This window comes from Elephas maximus, chromosome 1, assembly GCF_024166365.1.
Source record: "Elephas maximus indicus isolate mEleMax1 chromosome 1, mEleMax1 primary haplotype, whole genome shotgun sequence".
Taxonomy (NCBI): Eukaryota; Metazoa; Chordata; class Mammalia; order Proboscidea; family Elephantidae; genus Elephas; species Elephas maximus.
Window position 1 is genome coordinate 10503084 of NC_064819.1, and position 20022 is coordinate 10523105.

Genomic DNA, 20022 nt, shown 5'->3' on the forward strand with positions numbered 1-20022 from the left:
TACACACTAAAATACTACTCCAAATGGATTTTTAAAATACGTGAATATATCTAAAGGAAAACAAAAAACACAGGACAAGCTGTTTTTTCCATAACAACAAGGCCACAAATCAACAACTGAAGAGCAAAAGACATTATAAGCAAAATCAAAAGATACACTCGAAGTTTTTTTGGTTTTTTCCCCCTCAGTTTGAAACAATGACAGATGGAGGAAGCTTCTAGGATGACCTCCAAGATCTCCACCTCCTGATATTCACACTCTTGTATAATCCCCTTGCTCTTCTGAGACTAGGTTATAAAAAGACTGTAGCTTCTTGTCTTAGGTATCTTGGGCTTGCGCTCTCTCTCTTGGATCACTCACCCTGGGGGAAGCCAGCTGTAAGGTCATGAGAAAGGTCCATGTGGCAAGGAACCAAAGCCTGCCAACAACCATGTAAGAAGGCTTGGAAGCAGGCAGCTGCCTTTAATCAAGCCTTCAGATGAGGCTGCAGCCCCAGCTCACACCTTGATTGCCATGTGAGAGATCCTGAACCAGGGGTTCTTCGCTAAATTGCACCTGAATTCTTAATCCACAGAAGCAGTAACAAATTATTGTTGTTTTATGCTATTAAGTTTTCTGGCATAATCTGTTACATAGCAATAGGTAACTAATAAAATCATTAACACACACTAACAGGCAGAAAGAATTCTTCAACATAAATAGGCAATATACAAAGGAAGACACATACACAGTCATATGATGTCGCAAATTAAAATAAGGTATTTTTCACTTATAGAATTAAATAACTTTAAAATATTTCTAATATCCAAATGCTACATGGGAAAATCGGCAGTCTCATACAAAAATAATTTGCATTTAAATTGATAAAACGTAACTGGAAGGCAGCTTGTATCAAAATTTAAAATACTCTCCTACCCTCTGACCTTGAAATTCCACTTTTACAAATCTATTCCAAGAAAGCACATATATGTACTATTTGACTGGGGGGGGGGGGGGTGCTCAATAGCTTACAACAGAATTATGACTCAATTTAGGGTATATCCATACTACAGAATATAATACAACCAATTAAAGCATGATGTAAAACCAATCTCTTTCTTTCTTGATGGAAAGGGAGGGGGTGTGGCTGATGCTGTGATAGGGTAAGATACAGAAAGAGGCTTGAGAGCGAGAGAGATATGCAGAGGGATAAGAAAGGGTTTGATACAATGATGATAAAATGTAGTAAAGCACTCTGGAGTCGGACCGCCTAGATTCAAATCCTTACCAACCACGCATTTGCTATCTGTGTGACTCTGGACAAGTTAGTTTACAATAACCTTGCACTTTGGTTTACTCACCTGAATAATCACAGTACCAATCTCACTGTACTGTAAGGAATTAATAAAATACTCACGTAAAAGTAATGGTAAGGATTAAATAAAACTATTCATGTGCAAAAGTAGTCCAAAGTATGTGAGACATAGTCTCACCATCCTTGCTTCTGAGGAGCATTCTGGTTGTACTTCTTCCAAAACAGACGTAACGATGGCAACATTCACGTACAAAGCTTAATACATTGCATAGCATGTATTAATGGTTTGATAGGTATTCACTGTATCAACTACTAATTCAAACAAACACTGAATGTGTGGGCATCCAGGAGATAATCATAATGAGTCTTTGTCATGAAAAAATTTGGAATGTCCTAGTTTTTGAATAATAAGAGGTCAAGAAATTTAAAACAGTGTATGGATTGAATTGTGTTCCCCCAAAATATGTGTTAAAATCCCAATCCCTAATACCTATAAATATGACCCTGTCTGGAAATAGGGGTTTTCTTTTGTTATATCAATGAGGTCATACCAGAGTAGGGTGAGTCCTAAACCTAATCACTTCTGAGTGAGACAGATGTATCGATAAGCCCCAGGAACCTCAAGGAATGCTGGCACCTACTAGAAACTAGATTAGATAAAAATAAAAAGGAAGACAAGACCCTCCCCTTAGAACCATGCCCTGAATTCAGACTTCTACCCTCATAAACCATGAGAAAAAAAAAATTCTGTTCTTTAAAGCCACCCACTGGGATATTTATATTATGGCAACACTAGATAACTAGGACAAAAAGCAAGATCCTGTGGGTTTTTTTGGAGGGGAGACAGTGGGGGAGGGACCCTCCAGCTGGGAATCTTCTGGGAAATTTCATAAAGGAAGAATTTGACCTGGATCTTTAAATATGCACAGGATTTAGATGGCAGGAAAACAAGGGTGCTAGAAGGGAAGCAGAATAAAAGACCATAAAGAACAACATATTTCACACATAGTGACATAAAAGGTTTGGAAAGCTGAAAATTTGGAGTAAGGCCAAGCTATAGAAGCTACTGAATGTACAACTGAACTGGGCAGGTTTTATTTTCTAAACTATGAGAACCATAGAAGATTTGTGTGTAAGAGGGACAACGTGACCAAGCAGAACTCTGGGAAGATTATTCTAGTGTTTGTATTCAAAAGGGATGGGAAGGGAGAAGACCAGAGGCAGAGGCCTACTGGTGGTTAAGCCAAATAATGACAAGGGACTGACTATAAAAAAACAGTAGTGATAAGAATGGAAAAGGGCTAGGTCAACAAGGTACCAAGAGAAGAAAAAGTCTTTTTCAATTTTTTGCTAATGACTGAATATAAAGGATGAAAGAGAAGAACAGCTTCAATGACAGGGTCAATGATAAAGCCATTAGAAAGAAAAGGCAAATCCAAAGGTCTACAAGCCAACAGGAAAATTTGAGGAAACAACAGAACATTCAGTGGGCATTAGGCAACATGAGACTAGTACTTGGGACAGAGGTGAGGAATGGAGACAAAACCTTAGAATTAAAAAAAAATTATAACTTTATAATGCTAGAGATGAACACGAGATTGTGTACTATTTCAGGGCAGTGATCATCTCTTATTAATTTTTATATCCTTTACATTTAGCACAGTTCCCAGCACACGGGAGGCTCTCAAAATGATGGAAGGATGAGAGGAGCGGAGAAGGGAATACATGGATGGGACCTTAGAGATAAGAAAACCAAAGTAAGCCCTGGATTGTGTCCAAGACTGCACGGCTTGGTAATGGCAAAGCCTGATGACAGCCCAGGTCTCCTGACTCTCTCCCCTATACCACAAAAGAGGTGACATCCAAACTTCCGTGCACAGAACCTCCTAAGGGGTCGATGTAAGTGACAAGAACTGAACCTTGTGAACTGCTGGTTTTTAGGGGCAGAACAAAAGGAAATAAAAGAAGATAGCAAAGAAACACGACAGTTATGGAGGGAAAAAGAGGTATTACATCACAAATTCAAAGGAAATTTCTCTGGAAAGGCAGGCACAGTCCTTGTATCAAATACGTACACGCTACCAGCAGTGTTTTCCTGTTCCCCTACACCAGTGGGGCATAAGGAAGGAAGAGTTCTCTTTTTTAAAGTATAAATTAAGAAATTTTAATCTACATTTCACAGTATTACACACAACACATATCTATCGCAAAAGCAGTGGTTTCAAAATAGCACTGCAGTTTTTACTAAATCTTACAAAATACACTGGCCATTTTTACAAAGTCACTATAGTAGCTGAGTTAACAGAAATTTGTACAGCAAATGAAATGCAAAGCAAAACGAAGCAACTGGAAAGATAATCACTTACTTGTATTAAGATAGCAACAAAATACATGAAATCACGGAGGTCTTACCTTAAATCTTTTGTCCTGCAATACTTTCTTGATGGCAACCAGTTCTCCTGAATCACAAAGTTTGGCTTGATATACCACACCAAACGACCCATTTCCAATCACTTTAGTGTCTGTATAGCTGACTTCCTGCGGCCTGTCTGGACCCTGCCCAGGAGTTGCCACCACTGTGGTCACCTTACTGCCATCCTTGTCTCCTAAAGGAAGTAAAGGATTAAAAAACAAACAAAAAATTAGAACTGTAAATAATTAATATACAAAGTGAACTATACTCTTTATTAAATTATTTTTAAATACTCATCTTAGTTCATCACATGTAACTGTTTCAATTACAAATTTTTTTTTTTTTTACTACTATCAATGCAGTCATGCTACAGACCCATTAACAACTTGTGTTATGCTGATGATACAAACCTCTGTGCTCAAAGTGAAGAGGACTTCAGGCCCCTACTGATGGAGATGGAAGACCACAGCCTTCAGTATGGATTACACCTCAACATAAAGAAAACAAAAATACTCACAACTGGACATATGAGTAACATCATGATAAATGGAGAAAAGACTGAAGTCAAGGATTTCATTTTACTTAGATCCACAATCAACAGCCACGGAAGCAGCAGTCAAAAAATCAAAAGACAGACTGCATTGGGCAAATCGGCTGCAAAAGATCTCTTTAAAGTGTTGAAAAGCAAAGACGTCACCCTGAAGACCAAGGTGCACTTGACCCAAGCCATGGTGCTGTCAAGTGCCTTATATGCATGTGACAGCTGGACAATGAGTAAGGAAGGCAGAAGTAGAACTGGCACCTCTGGACTGTGGTGCTGGTGAAGCACACTGAACACACCACGGACTGCCAAAAGAACAAACAATTCCGTCTTGGAAGAAGTGCAACCAGAATGCTCTTTAGAAGCCAGGATGGCAAAACTGCGTCTCACATACTTTGGACATGTTATCGGGAAGGATCTGTCCCTGAAGAAGGACATCATGCTTGGTAAAGCAAAGGGGCCAGGGAAAAAGAGGAAAAGCCTCAATGAGATGAACTGAGATAGTGGCTACAACAATGGGCTTAAGCGTAACGACTGTGAGGATGGTGCAGGACCGGAAGTGTTTTGTTGTACATGGGGTCGCTATGAGTCGGATGGCACCTAACACTGACCCATCATCATGCTTAGCAGTTTATACATAAGACTTCATGTAATGAAAACAACACAATGAAGTAGGTACTACTGTTCCCGTATTAAAGCTAAAAGGAAGCACATTAAATTTTCCTAAGGTCACCCAGAGAATGGTGAACCCACTCAAGTTTGAATCCTTATCTGTCCAACTCTAAAGGCTCTAATTCTTTCCTGAACGCCTCCTTATTTTACTTGTAAATAAAATACATGCAACTGAAAATGTCTAAACTGCCAACTCTATTGAGACCATTCTGCCCTTAGGAAGGTAAGGGTTTGAATTTTTGCTTCTCCACATCATTTCTTTTTGACAAAATAATGGAATACCTCTCAGAAAAAGATCAAATGAGGAAAAGGAACAAGAGAAAGAATATTAATTTGGGGGTAAGAGATGTAAAACTTAAAAGAAAGATCAAATTCATTTTAAATTGAGCCTCAGTCACAAGTAGCTTACTGGCTCCAGGGTCTCGGCTCATTCATGGCCACTTCTTACCTGTTCTGCCTTTCCTCACTCCCAGTAACAATTCAAAGATTTTACTCTCTTCAATCCAAGCTCAAGAGTCACCTCCTATGCTGGCTACGCATAGTCCACAATCATCTTGTTTTCTGAAGTCTTAACTTATTCTAAACTGTACTACACTACCTAGCACCTGATTTTAAAGAGCTTTAAATGGTTCTTTCAGTGATCTGAGAACATTTTCCAGAGACTACAATCATTTTGAAACAGCAATGATGATTCTGCTTCTCTTTCCTAACAAATTTAAAACTGTATGATTCTCAGTATAAGAAGTCCTTAGCTCACTGACTGAACTGTACTTTTTTCTCTGCTGCCCACCCATTATGTCAATTTTATTCTTAAAATACTAGCTGATTTCGTACTAACCTAATGAAGAAAAGGGTGGCAGAATAATATATTTCACTCTAGACATCAAGTCGAGGAAGTACTCATTTGTACCTCACACATAGAAAAATAAAAAATATAGCAATCTAATTTTCCAATAGTTTGAATGTATCTCCCCTACCAAATGTAAATTGCTAGAATGAATGAACTAATATTTATACTTATTTAACTTCAAAGAAGTATTAATATAGACCACAGCCAACAGGCAGTATCTGAGAAACTGATTTAAAAAACTCTCTTGCTAGCCTTCCTGAGGGATACAAAAGCAATGAGTGATTGCTACATAAGACTGCGAGATGAACTACTCATTGCCGTTGAGTTGATTCTGACTCATAGTAGACCATATAAAACCAAAAAAACCAAACCCACTGCCGTCAAGTCGATTCTGACTCATAGAGACCCTAGAGGACAGAGTAGAACTGTCCCATAGAGTTTCCAAGGAGCGCCTAGTAGATTAAAACTGTTGACCTTTTGCTTAGCAGCCATAGCACTTAATCACTACGCCGTCAGGGTTTCCAGGAGACCATATCGGACAGAGTAAAACTGCCCCACAGGGTTTCCAAGGCTGTAAATCTTTACGGACTGCCATGGGGCAGCTGGTGGGTTCGAACCAATGACCTCTCGCTTAGCAGCCGAGGGCTTTAACCACTGCACCACCAAAGCCAGCCTATATTATATTATATCATGGTGCCAGCTATCTTGAACATGTATGTCCTCAGTTCCAAGGTAAAACACACAAACAGATACGATTTCATCAGCACAAATCCAACACCACTTGTAGAAATAACTCAAATCTTGTTGCTGTTGTTAGTTGCCCTCAAGTTGACTCCAACTCATGGCTACCTTATGCATAATAGAACAAAGCACTGCCCAGTCCTGTGCCATCTTCATCTTCATGATCCTCGTTATGTCTGACTCCACTGTTGTAGCTATTGTGACGATCCATCTCACTGAGGATTTCCCTCGTCTTGGTTAGCTCTCTGCTTTATCAAACATGATGTTCTTTTCTAGTGAGCAGTCATTCCTGATGATGTGTCCAAAATAAATGAGTCTAAGTCTCGCCATCTTCACTTCTAAGGAACGATCTGGTTGTGTTTCTTCTAAGACTGATTTGTTCTTTCTTTTGGCAGTGGTGTTAACACCATCATTTTTATTTACAACAGTATTACACACACACCCCAGGACAAGCCAATTGCATGTACAGCAGTTTTCAATACTTTCAAATGCCGCCTTCACATTTCACCTGCCAGTAAAAATAAACCTTAAATATATCTGCTAAAAATCTATATTAATCTAATCTGAGCTCTAAATTATTGTGATTTACCCCCCAAAAACTATCCTTTTTACTTTCAGTTTTGCCCTTGTTAATCTTTTTTTTTTTTAGTAATTTTTATTGTGCTTTCAGTGAAAGTTTACAAATCAAGTCAGTCTGTCACATATAAGCTTATATACGCCTTACTCCATACTCCCACTTACTCTCCCCCTAATGAGTCAGCCCTCTCCCTCCTTCCAGTCTCTCCTTTTGTGACAATTTTGCCAGTTCCTAACCCTCTCTACCTTCCCATCTCCCCTCCAGACAGGAGACACCAACACAGTCTCAAGTGTCCACCTGATACAAGTAGCTCACTCCTCATCAACATCTCTCTCCAACCCATTGTCCAGTCCCTTCCATGTCTGATGAGTTGTCTTCGGGAATGGTTCCTGTCCTGGGCCAGCAGAAGGTTTGGGGACCATGACCGCCGGGATTCCTCTAGTCTCAGTCAGACCATTAAGTCTGGTCTTTTTATGAGAATTTGGGGTCTGCATCCCACTGATTTCCTGCTCCCTCAGGGGTTCTCTGTTGTCCTCCCTGTCACGGCAGTCATCGGTTGTGGCCGGGCACCATCTAGTTCTTCTGGTCTCAGGATGAGCCCATGTTAATCTTAACTACACCTTTTTAGGCTGACTATAAACCCTGGATCCCAGGTAGCTCAGTGGTTAAGAGCTCAGTTGGTAACCAAAAGGTCAGCAGTTTGACTTTACCAGCTGTTCCATGGAAACCCCATGGGGCAGTTCTACTCTGTCCTACAGGGTCCGTAAGAGTTGGAATCAACTCAAAGGCAATGTGTTTTTTTGCTGTTGTTGTTTTAATAAATCCTACCATAAGTTATCTTCTTCATTTGTAAAATAAACCTATCTCTACCTGTGTCTTAGGGCTCTTGAAGACAGAATTACAGTCTTTGAAACTTAAATTCTAAAGGAAGAGACCCAAAAAGGTTAGACCCAGAAAGATTAAAATCCAAGGTTGTCTAAAAGAAAATAAAGAGCAGAACTGATTTCAAACAGTTTGCCTCTTCCCTAGACCATTCAAGTCAAACCATATCACAAAAAAAAAAATGATTTAAAAAACTCTGAACTAATAATTCCATTGAACAATGTGCCCGTAAAATCTCACAAGTCTAAGTCACAAAGAAAACCACTGTTATTTTTAAATTGGGGTAAATAAACAGATTTTAAGAATGGCTGCTCTACCCCACAATGTCAATTAGAAACAAACTGTCTAGGGTACAACCAAAAATTATGCTTTCTATTATATGGTCAAATTTCAATGAAGGGAACAGGAGAGATGGCTTTGTAATTGTTCCAATAAGAGAATTAAAGCAATATAACCATTTCTAATGACTTTCCCTACTTGTCTCCTCAGATTGCACTTCTCAAAAAAACACAAAAATTCACACTTCAAGAAAAATGATTTCAGGGATTCGAAAGCCAGCTATGAAAGATATCCACTACAATCCTGAAATTTCCATATCCTCCCCCAACTACTAAACCTGGGAAAAAGGATCTCAGCCTCATAGTTCGCGAACTGGAAAAAGCACAAATGAGGTAATTCCGTTAAAACATTAAAAGCAGAGCAGATAGATAAACATGCTATACCTATGAAAGACACTCTAGAGGCCTCTAAATTTTAAACTGAGATTGGATGTAGACAAGGACATCCTTTTATCCCCTTGTACATTTAGAAAAAAAAGACTTAATATCTTAGTAGAAATTAAAGGATTTGCTCCATTCTCTCTCTAGTAGTAAGAGCAACTGCTTAGAACTATAAGGGGCTAGATTCCTTACTAACATGAAACTTGCAGACATACTAGGAACAACAGCTCTCAGGCTTTCAGCCTCAAGAATCCTTTTATTCAGAAATCTAAACTCTTCAGACTGCTCTCCATCGGAGAGCTGAAAAAGCAGAGCTCTAAAGAATGGCAGGATAATACCAGGAATGACTTGGCATCAAGAGTGCTACAGGGCACTTAGCAGCTAGTACGCCAAGGAAAAGCACGTCGTCATTCGGCACTGCTACCCCCTGACTTAGCAATAAAATAACAGCCGTATAAAAGTCCAGTTTACAAAGTACTTCCCCATTCACTGCTTCCCCTAATCTAATACTTGCAATTAATGGAGGAGTCTATTATTATTTCCACTCTGCAAAGGTACAGGAAAGGAAGGCTAAAGCTTTAAGTGGCAGAACTCTATTCCTTGCTTCATGCTGCCTCTACTGTATTTTACAACTTTGCTACTACTGCTAAAGACTAACTTCCTATGCTATTTACCCTCCACAAAGCAGATAACGTTTCTGACAATACAATATGAAGAGATCAGCTTCGGGATAACAGGAAATAAGAGAACAAATGAACAATCTTTTTACCGTTTTTAGGCCTCAACTATTCACTTACTAATAGCAAAAAGCTATTTCCAAATATACTTTGGCAATAACAGGCTTTGAAATTATCCCAAAGCAAAACCCTAAGAAAAACAAAAATTTAAAATAATTTAGTCTGTGACATCTGAACAATTTAACATTTGCTACTACAAATTGCGTAACTTTGGGCTGTAGCAATAGAGCAGCATATTAAGTACTGCTTCCAAGAGACCAAAATCCTCACGAAAAGCTAGAAATATATAACAAATCTGCCTCCTAAAAAAAATGTTACCACTTTGCCCAATGCTAAACTTCTCAGACTACATGGTACAGTGCAGTGAGTCTCATACTAACTATACAACACCAGCCATTACAACAACACTGATCTTCAAAAAGCACCCGTCTCTCAGGTGCAGAGCAGAGCAAACAAGAGCAGAGCAGTGGGAGCAGCTCGTCTCCACGCCCCCTCTGGCCAGATGACTTCTGGGACCCTCTGCTGTAATCAGAATCCATTCAAGAAGTATGAATTTCCTGCTACAGTTATAACATAGAAATAAATTCCCTACCCTTTACCACAAATAGGTCAATCTTTAGCACATAAACGACAACAGATGCTTCACAGAGCAATGAAAAGATGATGTACCATAGAACAACCACTTTCTACGGAAGGCTGTTAAATAGAGAATACTATTTTTACAAAAGCCTTAGCAAGTTTAGGCATCTCCCAAAATGATCCATGCACCCCAGCTTTCAATCTCACAAACAGGTTTGTACCTGTGAGCAACACCTTGTAGTCACACTTTTGAACTTTTCTGAAGTCACTACTCACCTCCAATCAATCCTGAGATGAACAAATGCAACAATATGGCACGATCCACATCCAAAGTGTGAACATCCCAAAACCTAAAGGTCACTTCACGCATGTTTGAGTGTTTTGGGGTGTCTAACACTGACATTCTAACTTATATGAATGACAAATGTCAAAGTTCAACATACTTTAGCTATGTAACTTGATGTTTCTTCTTTTTAATTGTACTTTAGGTGAAGATTTACAAAGCAAATTAGTTTCCCACTCCACAGTTTATACACAAATTGTTCTGAGACATTGGCTGCAATCCCTGTAAGGTGTCAGTACTCTCTATGTTACCAGCCTGGGTTCCCCGTTTGCATTCCTCCGGTTTTCCTGCCCCTTACTACCTTTTCATCTTTGCTTTTGGGCAGATGTTGCCCTTCTGGTGTCATATTGATGACTGTTGTAAGGAGCACTTTCCTCAAAAGTGTTATCGTTTATCTTATAGGCTTGCGTATAATTTGGCTGAAAGGTGATCTCAGGGAATGGCTTTCGTTCCAAGTTAGAAGGGTATCTAAGGGCCATACTCTTGGGGGTTCCTCCAGTCTCTCTCGGAGCAGTAAATCCGGTCTATGAATCTGAATTTTGTTCTACTTTTTTTTTCCACTCTAACCTGGACCTTCTATTTGTGATCCTGCCCAGAGCAGTCAGTAGTGGTAGCTGGGTACCATCTAGTTCCTTTGGTCTCAGGCTAGTGGGGTTGTGATTCCCATGGTCCATTAGTCCTTTACAGTAATTGTTTCCTTGAGCCTTTGGTTTTCTTCACTCTCCTTTGCTCTGGACAGAAAGAGATGAATAGTTGTATCTTAGGTGGCTGCTCACAAACTTTTAAGACCTCAGACACTACTCACCAAAGTAGGATGCAGAACACTGCCTTTATGAACCATTATATGCCAATTGACTTAGATGTTCCCTAAGACTACAGTCCTTAACCTTCAAGCCCAGTAACTCAGTCTCTCTAGGTGCTTGGTTATGTCTACTATGTTTCCATGACTGTGCCCCCTGTGTGCTCTATTATATATATGAATATACATATTGGACATACAAATATGCATACAGAAATGTCCACAGCCAAACCTATATATGCACTTGGGTGTACCCCCATACACCCTCCCGTATCTACTCAGCATACATATCTACCTACGTATCCACTCATAAATTAGTGTTTGTTGTTACTGTTGTTGCAGGATTGCGGATGTTATAGTATTTACCGTCGTGTACTTTTCAATCTTGTGGGCCTCTCAGTTTCTTCCTTTGCCTTGGTCATGTTGCATTCGCTCCCCCTATACTGTATACTGCTTTTCCCTTCACCAGACTTAGTATGTGTCTACTCTTCAGCAGTTAGTGATTTTTCTCTCCCTCCCACTTCCATCTCTGATAATCATCAAAAAATGTTTTTCTGTGTGAAAACCTTTTGTTGACTATAGTACTGGTGCCATACAATATTTGTGAATTATTTCACTCACCATACTGTCCTCCAGATTCAACCATGCTGTGAGATGTTTCACAGATTCATCATTACTCTTTATGGCTGTGTAGTATGCCACTGAGTATGTACCACATTTTATCTATTCACCTGCTGATGACACTTAGGTTGTTTCCATCTTTTTACTATTGTGAATACTGCTGCAATGAACGTGGGTGTGCATATGTCTATTCGTGTGATGGCTCTTATTTCTCTAGGATATATACCTAGAAGTGGGATTGCTGGATCATATGGTATTTCTATTTCTGGATTTTTAGGAAGCACCATACCATTTTCCACTGTGGTTGTACCATTTTACATTCCCACCAGCAACGTTTAAGAGTTCCAATCTTCTCACAACCTCATCAACATTTGTTCCTTTTTTTTTTCTACTTTTTTTATCAGTGCCATTATTGCCAGGGTGAGATGGTTACCTTCATTGTAATTTTGATTTGCATCTCTCTATAGGGTCGCTATGACTCAGAATCCACTTGACGGCAACAGGTTTGGTTTGTTAATGACTATGGCTAACGATCCCAAGTATTTCATCATGAGCTGTTGGTCGCCTGAACGTTTTCTTTCGTCAAGTGTCTTTTCATGTTTTTTTTTTTTTTTGCCAATTTTTTAATTGGGTTGTCTTTTTTGTTGCTAAAGTGTTGATGTTTTCTATAAATTTTAGAGATTAGGCCCTTACTGGATATGTTATAGCCAAAAATTATTTCCCAATCTGTAAGTTCTCTTTTTACTCTTTTGGTGAAGTCTTTTGAAGAGCACAAGTGTATAATTTTTACGAGATCTCAGTTATCTACTTTACCTTTGGCTATTTGTACACTTTTAATTATGTCTGGTATTCTATTTACGCCATATATTAGGGACCCTGGCATTCTCCATATTTTTTCTTCCATCATCTTTATAGTTTTAGGTTTTACATTTAGGTCTTTGATCCCTTTTGAGTTAGTTTTTGTATATGGTATGAGGATATCCAATTCTGCCACCACCATTTGTTAAAGATGCTTTCTCTTCCCCATTTAATGAACTTCAACCTTTTGGCAAGTATCAGGTATCTATAGGTGGACGGATTTAATTCTGTGTTCTCAATTCTGTTCGATTGATCTACGTGTCTGTTGTTGTACCAGTACCAGGCTGTTTTGACTACCATGGCTATGTAGTAGTTTCTGAGATCAGGACGTGCGAGGCTGCCTACTTTATTCTTCTTCTTCAAAAATACTCTGCTTATCTAGGGTCTCTTTCCTTTCCATATAAAGTCGGTGATTACTTTTTCCATCTCATTGAAGAACATTTCTGGGATCTGGATCAAGACTGTATCTTATCTGTAGATCACTTTGGATAGTACTGACATTTTCACAATATCAAGTCTTCCCATCCATGAGAATTATATGTTTGTCCATTTCTGTAGGTCTATTTTGGTTTCTTGCAGTCGTATTTTATAGTTTTCTCTGTATAAGTCTTTTAAGTCTCTAGTTAGATTTATTCCTAAGTATTTTATCTTTTTGAGGGCTATCATAAATGATATTGTTTTCCTGACTTCCTCTCTGGAGTTTTTTGTCGGCACAGAAGAATTCAATGGATTTTTGAATGCTGATCTTGTAGCCTGCCACTTCACTAGAACTCTTCTCTTAGTTCCAGTAGTGTTCTTGCAGAGTTTCTGGCATTTTCTATGTAAATGATCATATCATCTGCGAATGCGATAGTTTTATTTCTTCCTTAACAATTTGCATGCCCTTTATTTCCCTTTCTTGCCATACTGCTCTAGCTAGGACTTCCAGTACAATATTAAGAGTGGCGTTCTCAAGGAGAATGTTTTCAGTCTCTCTCCACTGAGAATAATGTTCACTGTTGGTTTTGTGTAGATACCCTTAATTATGTTGAGGATTTTCCCTTTTAGTCCTAATTTGCTGAGAGTTTTTTAAAATCAAAAATGGGTGTTGAACTTTACCAAATGTCTTTTCTACATCAACTGAGATGATCATGTGATTCTTGTTCTTTATTTATGTGGTGGGTTATGGTGAATGACTTTCTAATGTTACATCATCCTTGCACACCTCTTGGTCATGATGTGTTTTTTTTTTTTTTGGTTTGTTTTTTCTTAAATATGCTGTTTAATTCTATTGGTTAGAATTTTGTTGAGAATATTTGCACTTATACTCATGAGAGATACTGGTCTGTAATTCTCTTTTTTAGTGGTATCTTTGCCTGGTTTGGGTATCAGAGTCATGCTGGCTTCATAGAATCACAGAGTATTACTTCCTTTTCCATGTTCTGGATGATGTTTCTTTTCCTGAGAAGTCCAGTTCTTAAGGTTCAGAGCTGGGAAAAAACAGTAACTGAGACACTTCCACTGAGAGGCTTTTAGAGAATGTTAATGGGGCATACACAATGGGAATCCCTTTGCCTCACAGTTAAGCGACTGACTGCTAACTAAAAGGTCAGTGGTTCAAACCCACCCAGAGACGCCTCAAAAGAAAGGCCTGCCAATTTTCTGAAAGGTCAGGTCCTTGAAAACACTATGCCATGCAGTTCTACTCTGCAACACACAGTGTCGGTGTGAGCCAGAATCGACCTGATCGCAACTGGTTTGGCTTTTTCACTAATGCAAATCAAGCAAAGTCACCCCATAATTCAAGAAATATTCCAGTAACCTCGCCGTGGGGAACTGAGTCAGTAACGACTGCCTCTATAAAATCCTCCTGTAGCTCAAGAATAATGTTTCCATGTAGAAATAACAGAAAGTTACAAGTCTGCAACAAAAGCCCAAGAGAAACTAGCACAGTCATCCAGGACTACATTGAGATACAAAGCATTTTCAGCACGTATTCCACTTAACAGTAATATCTGTAGGAAAAATAGCACCACTTATCACAAAGAGAAATAACAATCAGCTATGTTTTAAGGACTTTTAATAGCAAAAAGGTAAACACTCTACTGAAAAAAACAATTACATAAATTACTCAAAAAAAAAAAAGCACCTTATTTTCAAGCATAATTAAGATCGTCAGAAGGGCAATTAGACTAGAAAAAGAAATAAAAGGCATCCAAATTGGTAAGGAAGAAGTAAAAGTATCTCTATTTGCAGATGACATGATCTTATACACAGAAAACCCCAAAGAATCCACAAGAAAACTACTGGAACTAACAGAAGATTTTAGCACAGGAGATAAACATACAAAAATCAGTTGGATTCTTCTACACCAACAAAGAGAACTTCGAAGAGGAGATCACCAAATCAATACCATTTACAATAGCCCCCAAGAAGATAAAACACTTAGAAATAAACCTAACCAGGGATGTAAAAGACCTATACAAAGAAAGCTACCAGACACTACTGCAAGAAAGGAAAGGGGACCTACATAAGTGGGAAAACATACCTTGCTCATGGATAGGAAGACTTGATATTGTGAAAATGTCGATCTCACCCAAAGCAATCTACAGATACAATGCAATCCCAATCCAAATTCCAATGGCATTTTTTAATGAGATGGAAAAACAAATCAACAACTTCATATGAAAAAGGTAGAGGCCCCAGAGAAGTAAAGCATTACTGAAGAAGAACAACAAAGTGGGAGGCCTCGCACTACTTGATTTTGGAACCTATTATACCACCACAGTAGTCAAAACAGCCTGGCACTGGTACAACAACAGATACATAGACCAATGGAACAGAATTGAGAATCCAGACATAAACTCAGCCACCTATGAGCAAATGATACTGGACAAAGGCCCAAAGTCCACTAAACGGGGAAAAGACAGTCTCTTTAACAAATGATGCTGGCATAACTGGATACCCATCTACAAAAAAAAAAAACCTCACATCATGCACAAAAAACTAACTCAAAATGTATCAAGGGCCTAAATATTAAATCTAAAATGATAAAGATCATGGAAGAAATGGTAGGGACAATGCTAGGAGCCCTAATACATGGCATAAACAGAATACAAAACATTACTAACAATGCACAAACACAGAAGAGAAACTAGATAACTGGGAGCTCCTAAAAATCAAACACTTATACTCATCAAGAGTTCACTGAAAGAGTGAAATGAAAACCAACAGACTGGGAAAAAAAATTTTGCTATGACATATCCGATCAGGGTCTAATCTCTAAAATCTATAAGATACTGTAAAACCTCGAGAACGAAAAGACAAATAAAATAACCCAATAAAAAATGGGCAAAGGATATGAACAGGCACTTCACCAAAGCAGACATTCGGGCAGCTAACAGATGCATGAGGAAATGCTCGCAACCATTCGCCATTAAAGAAATGCAAATCAAAACTACAATGAGATACCATCTCATCCCAACAAGGCTAGCATTAATCCAAAAAACACAAAACGATAAATGTTGGTGAGGTTGTGGAGAGACTGTAATGCTCGTGGGAATGTAAAATGGTACAACCACCTTGGAAATCCATTTGGCAAAAAGCTAGAAATAGAAATACCATATGATTCAGCAATCCCACTCCTTGGAACATACCCTAGAGAAAGAAGAGTCGTCACACGAATAGATATATGCACACCCATGTTCACTGCAGCAATGTTCACAATAGCAAAAAGATGGAAACAACCTAGGTGTCAACAATGGATGAATGGATAAACAAATTATGGTATATTCACACAATGGAATACTACACAACGATAAAGAACAACGATCTGAGAAACATCTCATAACACAGATGAGTCTGGAAGGCATTATGCTGAGCGAAATTAGTCATAAAAGGACAAATATTTTATGAGACCACTATTGTAAGAACTCAAGAAAAGGTTTTAAACACAGAAGAAAACATTCTTTGATGCTTACGAGGGTGGGGAGGGAGGGAGAGGGGTACTCACTAACCAGATAGTAGACAAGAATTATCTTAGGTGAAGGGAAGGACAACACACAATATAGGGGAAGTCAGCACAACTGGACCAAACCAAAAGCAAAGAAGTTTCTGGAATACAACCAAACACTTCAAGGGACAGAGTAATAGGGGTGAGGGTCTGGGAACCATAGTTTTAGGGGACATCTAGGTCATGGCATATCAAAGTTTATTAAGAAAATGTTCTGCATCCCACTTTGGTGAGTGCCATCTGGGGTCTTAAAAACTAGCAAGCGGCCATCTAAAATGCATCAGTTGGTCCCAACCCACGTGGAGCAAAGGAGAATGAAGAACACCAAAGACACAGGGAAAATATTAGCCCAAGAGACAGAAGGGGCCACATAAACCAGAGCTCCATCAGCCTGAGACCAGAAGAACTAGATGGTGCCCAACTACCACCAATGACGGCCCTGACAGGGAACACAACAGAGAGGCCCTGACCGAGCAGGAGAAAAGTGAGGTGCAGAACTCAAATTTCTAGTAAAAAGACCAGACTTAATGGTCTGACTGAGACTGGAGGAACCCCAGAAGACATGGCTCCCGGACTCTTTGTTAACGCGGAACTAAAACCATACCCGAAAGCAACTCTTCAGACAAAGATTAGACTGGACTATAAGACATAAAATGATACTCGAGAAGAGAGTGCTTCTTAGCTCATGTAGATACATGAGAGTAAATGGGCAGCTCCTGTCCGGAGGAGAGATGAGAAGGCAGAAAGGGATGGGAGCTGGTTGAATATGTACAGGAAACCTGGGGTGGAAAGAAGGAGTGTGCTGTCCACGTTATAGGGAGAGCAGCTAGGGTCACATAACAATGTGCATATAAATTTTTGTATGAGAAACTAACTTGAGCTGTAAACATTCACTTAAGGCACAATAAAAAAAAAAAAAAAAGCTGAAAGAAAAAAAAAAGATCATCAGAAGGGGAAACACTGGCCACTGTCAATTTTCAGGTTTTTAATCAAATCTCGACCAACTCTTTATCCTAAGCCAACTGGCTAAGGTAACTTCCATTAATGCAAGACATTCTGCCAAAATAAACGATGCTGCTTAGAAATATGAAAACAATGGAAAAGTTAATTAGAAAAGGAAATGAAAAGTAAGGAGCGGATGGCCGAAGAATCAGAGTTTGACCAATTCTAAAATGAGCTTACTCTTGCTATGAAACAGGAGCACTGTCCTATGACAAGGAAGCTCTATCAAGAGGGTTCGACCGCCGGCTCGCGTGCCCTGGACCAAGTGTGAGGAAGCTCTATCAAGACGGTTCGACCGCCGGCTCATGTGCCCTGGACCAAGTGCACGTGTGCAGAAACAGAGGGAAGGGCACCCACGCAGCTGCATCAGTCGAACCAGCTCTACGGCATCAAAAAATTTTCAGAGAAATTTCTATGTAACCTCGATGGATGAAAATTGTTCTAACAGAGCCTCTTCCCTCAGACCCCATTCATCTCTACCTAATACCATCTAAGGGACTGGGAAAAACAAACAGAATTACTAAATCTTCTCTGGGGGCAAAAAGAGTACACAAAAGAAGAGGAAAAAAAATGGACAAGTCGCACAGGCGATCTTTTTTGGAGATGTTTGTCTGGGTATTACACTTCTAGAACTGGAAAGGAAAATACAAGGCGGTAGAAGCTGGAGAAGACAGAAAAGACTCCAAAGTCCTTGTCAGCCCAACACCACCACGTTTTCAACCACATGAAAATAACATGCCAGTGGGGTGAATAAGCATCAGTTTTGAAGAACTATAAAATTCCCTTTAAAAAAATAAATCAGTCAAGTTTTTATCGTTAGAGGCATAATGGTACAACGGAAAGAATACAGGATGTGAAATTACACGAAGGTTTGAATCACATATTCTACCACTTTAAAAAGAAAGAAAAAACCATTGCCTTTGAGGCAGTTCTGACTCACAGAGATCCTACGACCCTACGGGACAGAGGAGAAGTGCCCATAGGGTTCCCAAGGCTGTACGTTTTTACAGAAGCCAACTGCCACATCTTTCTCCCACAGGGCAATTGGTGGGTTCGAACCACAGACCTTCCAGTTAGCAATCAAGTGCTTAACCACTGCCACCGTCAAGGCTCCCACTCTACCAGCAAATATCTATAAAATAGAAATAGCTGCTCCTTTAGAGGTCTGCTGTGACGGTTAAACCTGAATACCTTTTTTAAGTGCGTGCCACATAGTAAGCACTCAGTAAGTTACAGCTTCTCGGCTATACTCTTTTACCACGATACACTACATTGCTTATCACAATGTTCTACAAGCCTTAAGAATCTGACCTCCTCACTTGTAGAAGAATTCTCAGGAAAGCCAGACATTACCTGAATCCTTTACATTTCCCTGGTGCTGATGAGCACAGGATTCAGCACAAAGCAGGCAGCTCAGCAAATGTTTGCTGCTGAATTTACATAAGAACCATTCAAGCAGAAGAACTGTTAGGGTTTGGGAACTGACTGCCTGTTATAAATGTGAGCGGTGCTTTTGCTTCTTCCTGCGCTTGCCATAGGTCAGACACAAACCCCTGGTGACACACACATGAAAAGGCCTCTACAAACAGGAAAGCAGAATGAAAGATTTACTGTACACATGGAGTCAACGTCTCTGAGGTCTGAAGTTCCATTTATAACAATGTATATGCAAGTATATTCCTTACATTTGAGTATTTTTTTCACAGTTTGCAAGCACCACTCACAGCAGGCATGAGAATCAACTGGGGAAGTTTATTAATCTAAGATTCTAGAACAACTCCCCCCGCCGCCGAGAAGGACTCAGTACGTCTGCTGTTGGGCCTAGAAAACTGCATTTTTAATAACCATCTCCAAATGATTCTTACACAGATCCAGCTACTACACCTTGAGAAAGAACAGCCTGTGACACAACGAACGGGAAATCCTAAAGCGTTGGACAAGGTTTGATAATTTGCCTAATGTAACCTTTTCAATAAAGAGCACCCAAAGGATTCAGACCTCTCCATTTACACTATTACATTACTTTGCTTAAAGCCATCCCATAAAGATAGCCCACCACCCATCTACCAGTTTCTCATACTGTGGTAGCTTGCCTCTTGCTATGATGCAGGAAGCCATGTCACTGGTATTTCAAAGACCTTCAAGGTCACTCATGGTGGACAGGGTTTCAACAGAGCTTCCGAACTATAATACACCAGGAAGACATGCCTGGTGATCAACTTCCAAAAACTATGAATCACAACAGAGTATTGTCTGATATAGTGCTTGGAAATGACCCTCTAGGTTGGAAGACACTCAAAATACACAGTGGCCCAACAATGAACTCAAGCATACCAATGACTGTGAAGACGACACAGGGCCAAGGCAATGTTTCATTCTGTTGTACACGGGATCACCATGAGT

The 20022-nt window shown here is 39.5% G+C and overlaps 1 protein-coding gene across 3 annotated transcripts in view; it reads right to left on the reverse strand.

Moving 5' to 3' along the window:
• The window catches only part of GSK3B (glycogen synthase kinase 3 beta), a 292562-nt gene that overhangs the window by 196859 nt on the left and 75681 nt on the right, over nucleotides 1–20022 (reverse strand). For all 3 annotated transcript variants that reach the window (XM_049877389.1, XM_049877373.1, XM_049877381.1), the window contains exon 2: nucleotides 3707–3900. In XM_049877389.1, coding sequence (XP_049733346.1) covers nucleotides 3707–3900 — 194 coding nt within the window. The remainder of the gene's footprint in view (nucleotides 1–3706; nucleotides 3901–20022) is intronic.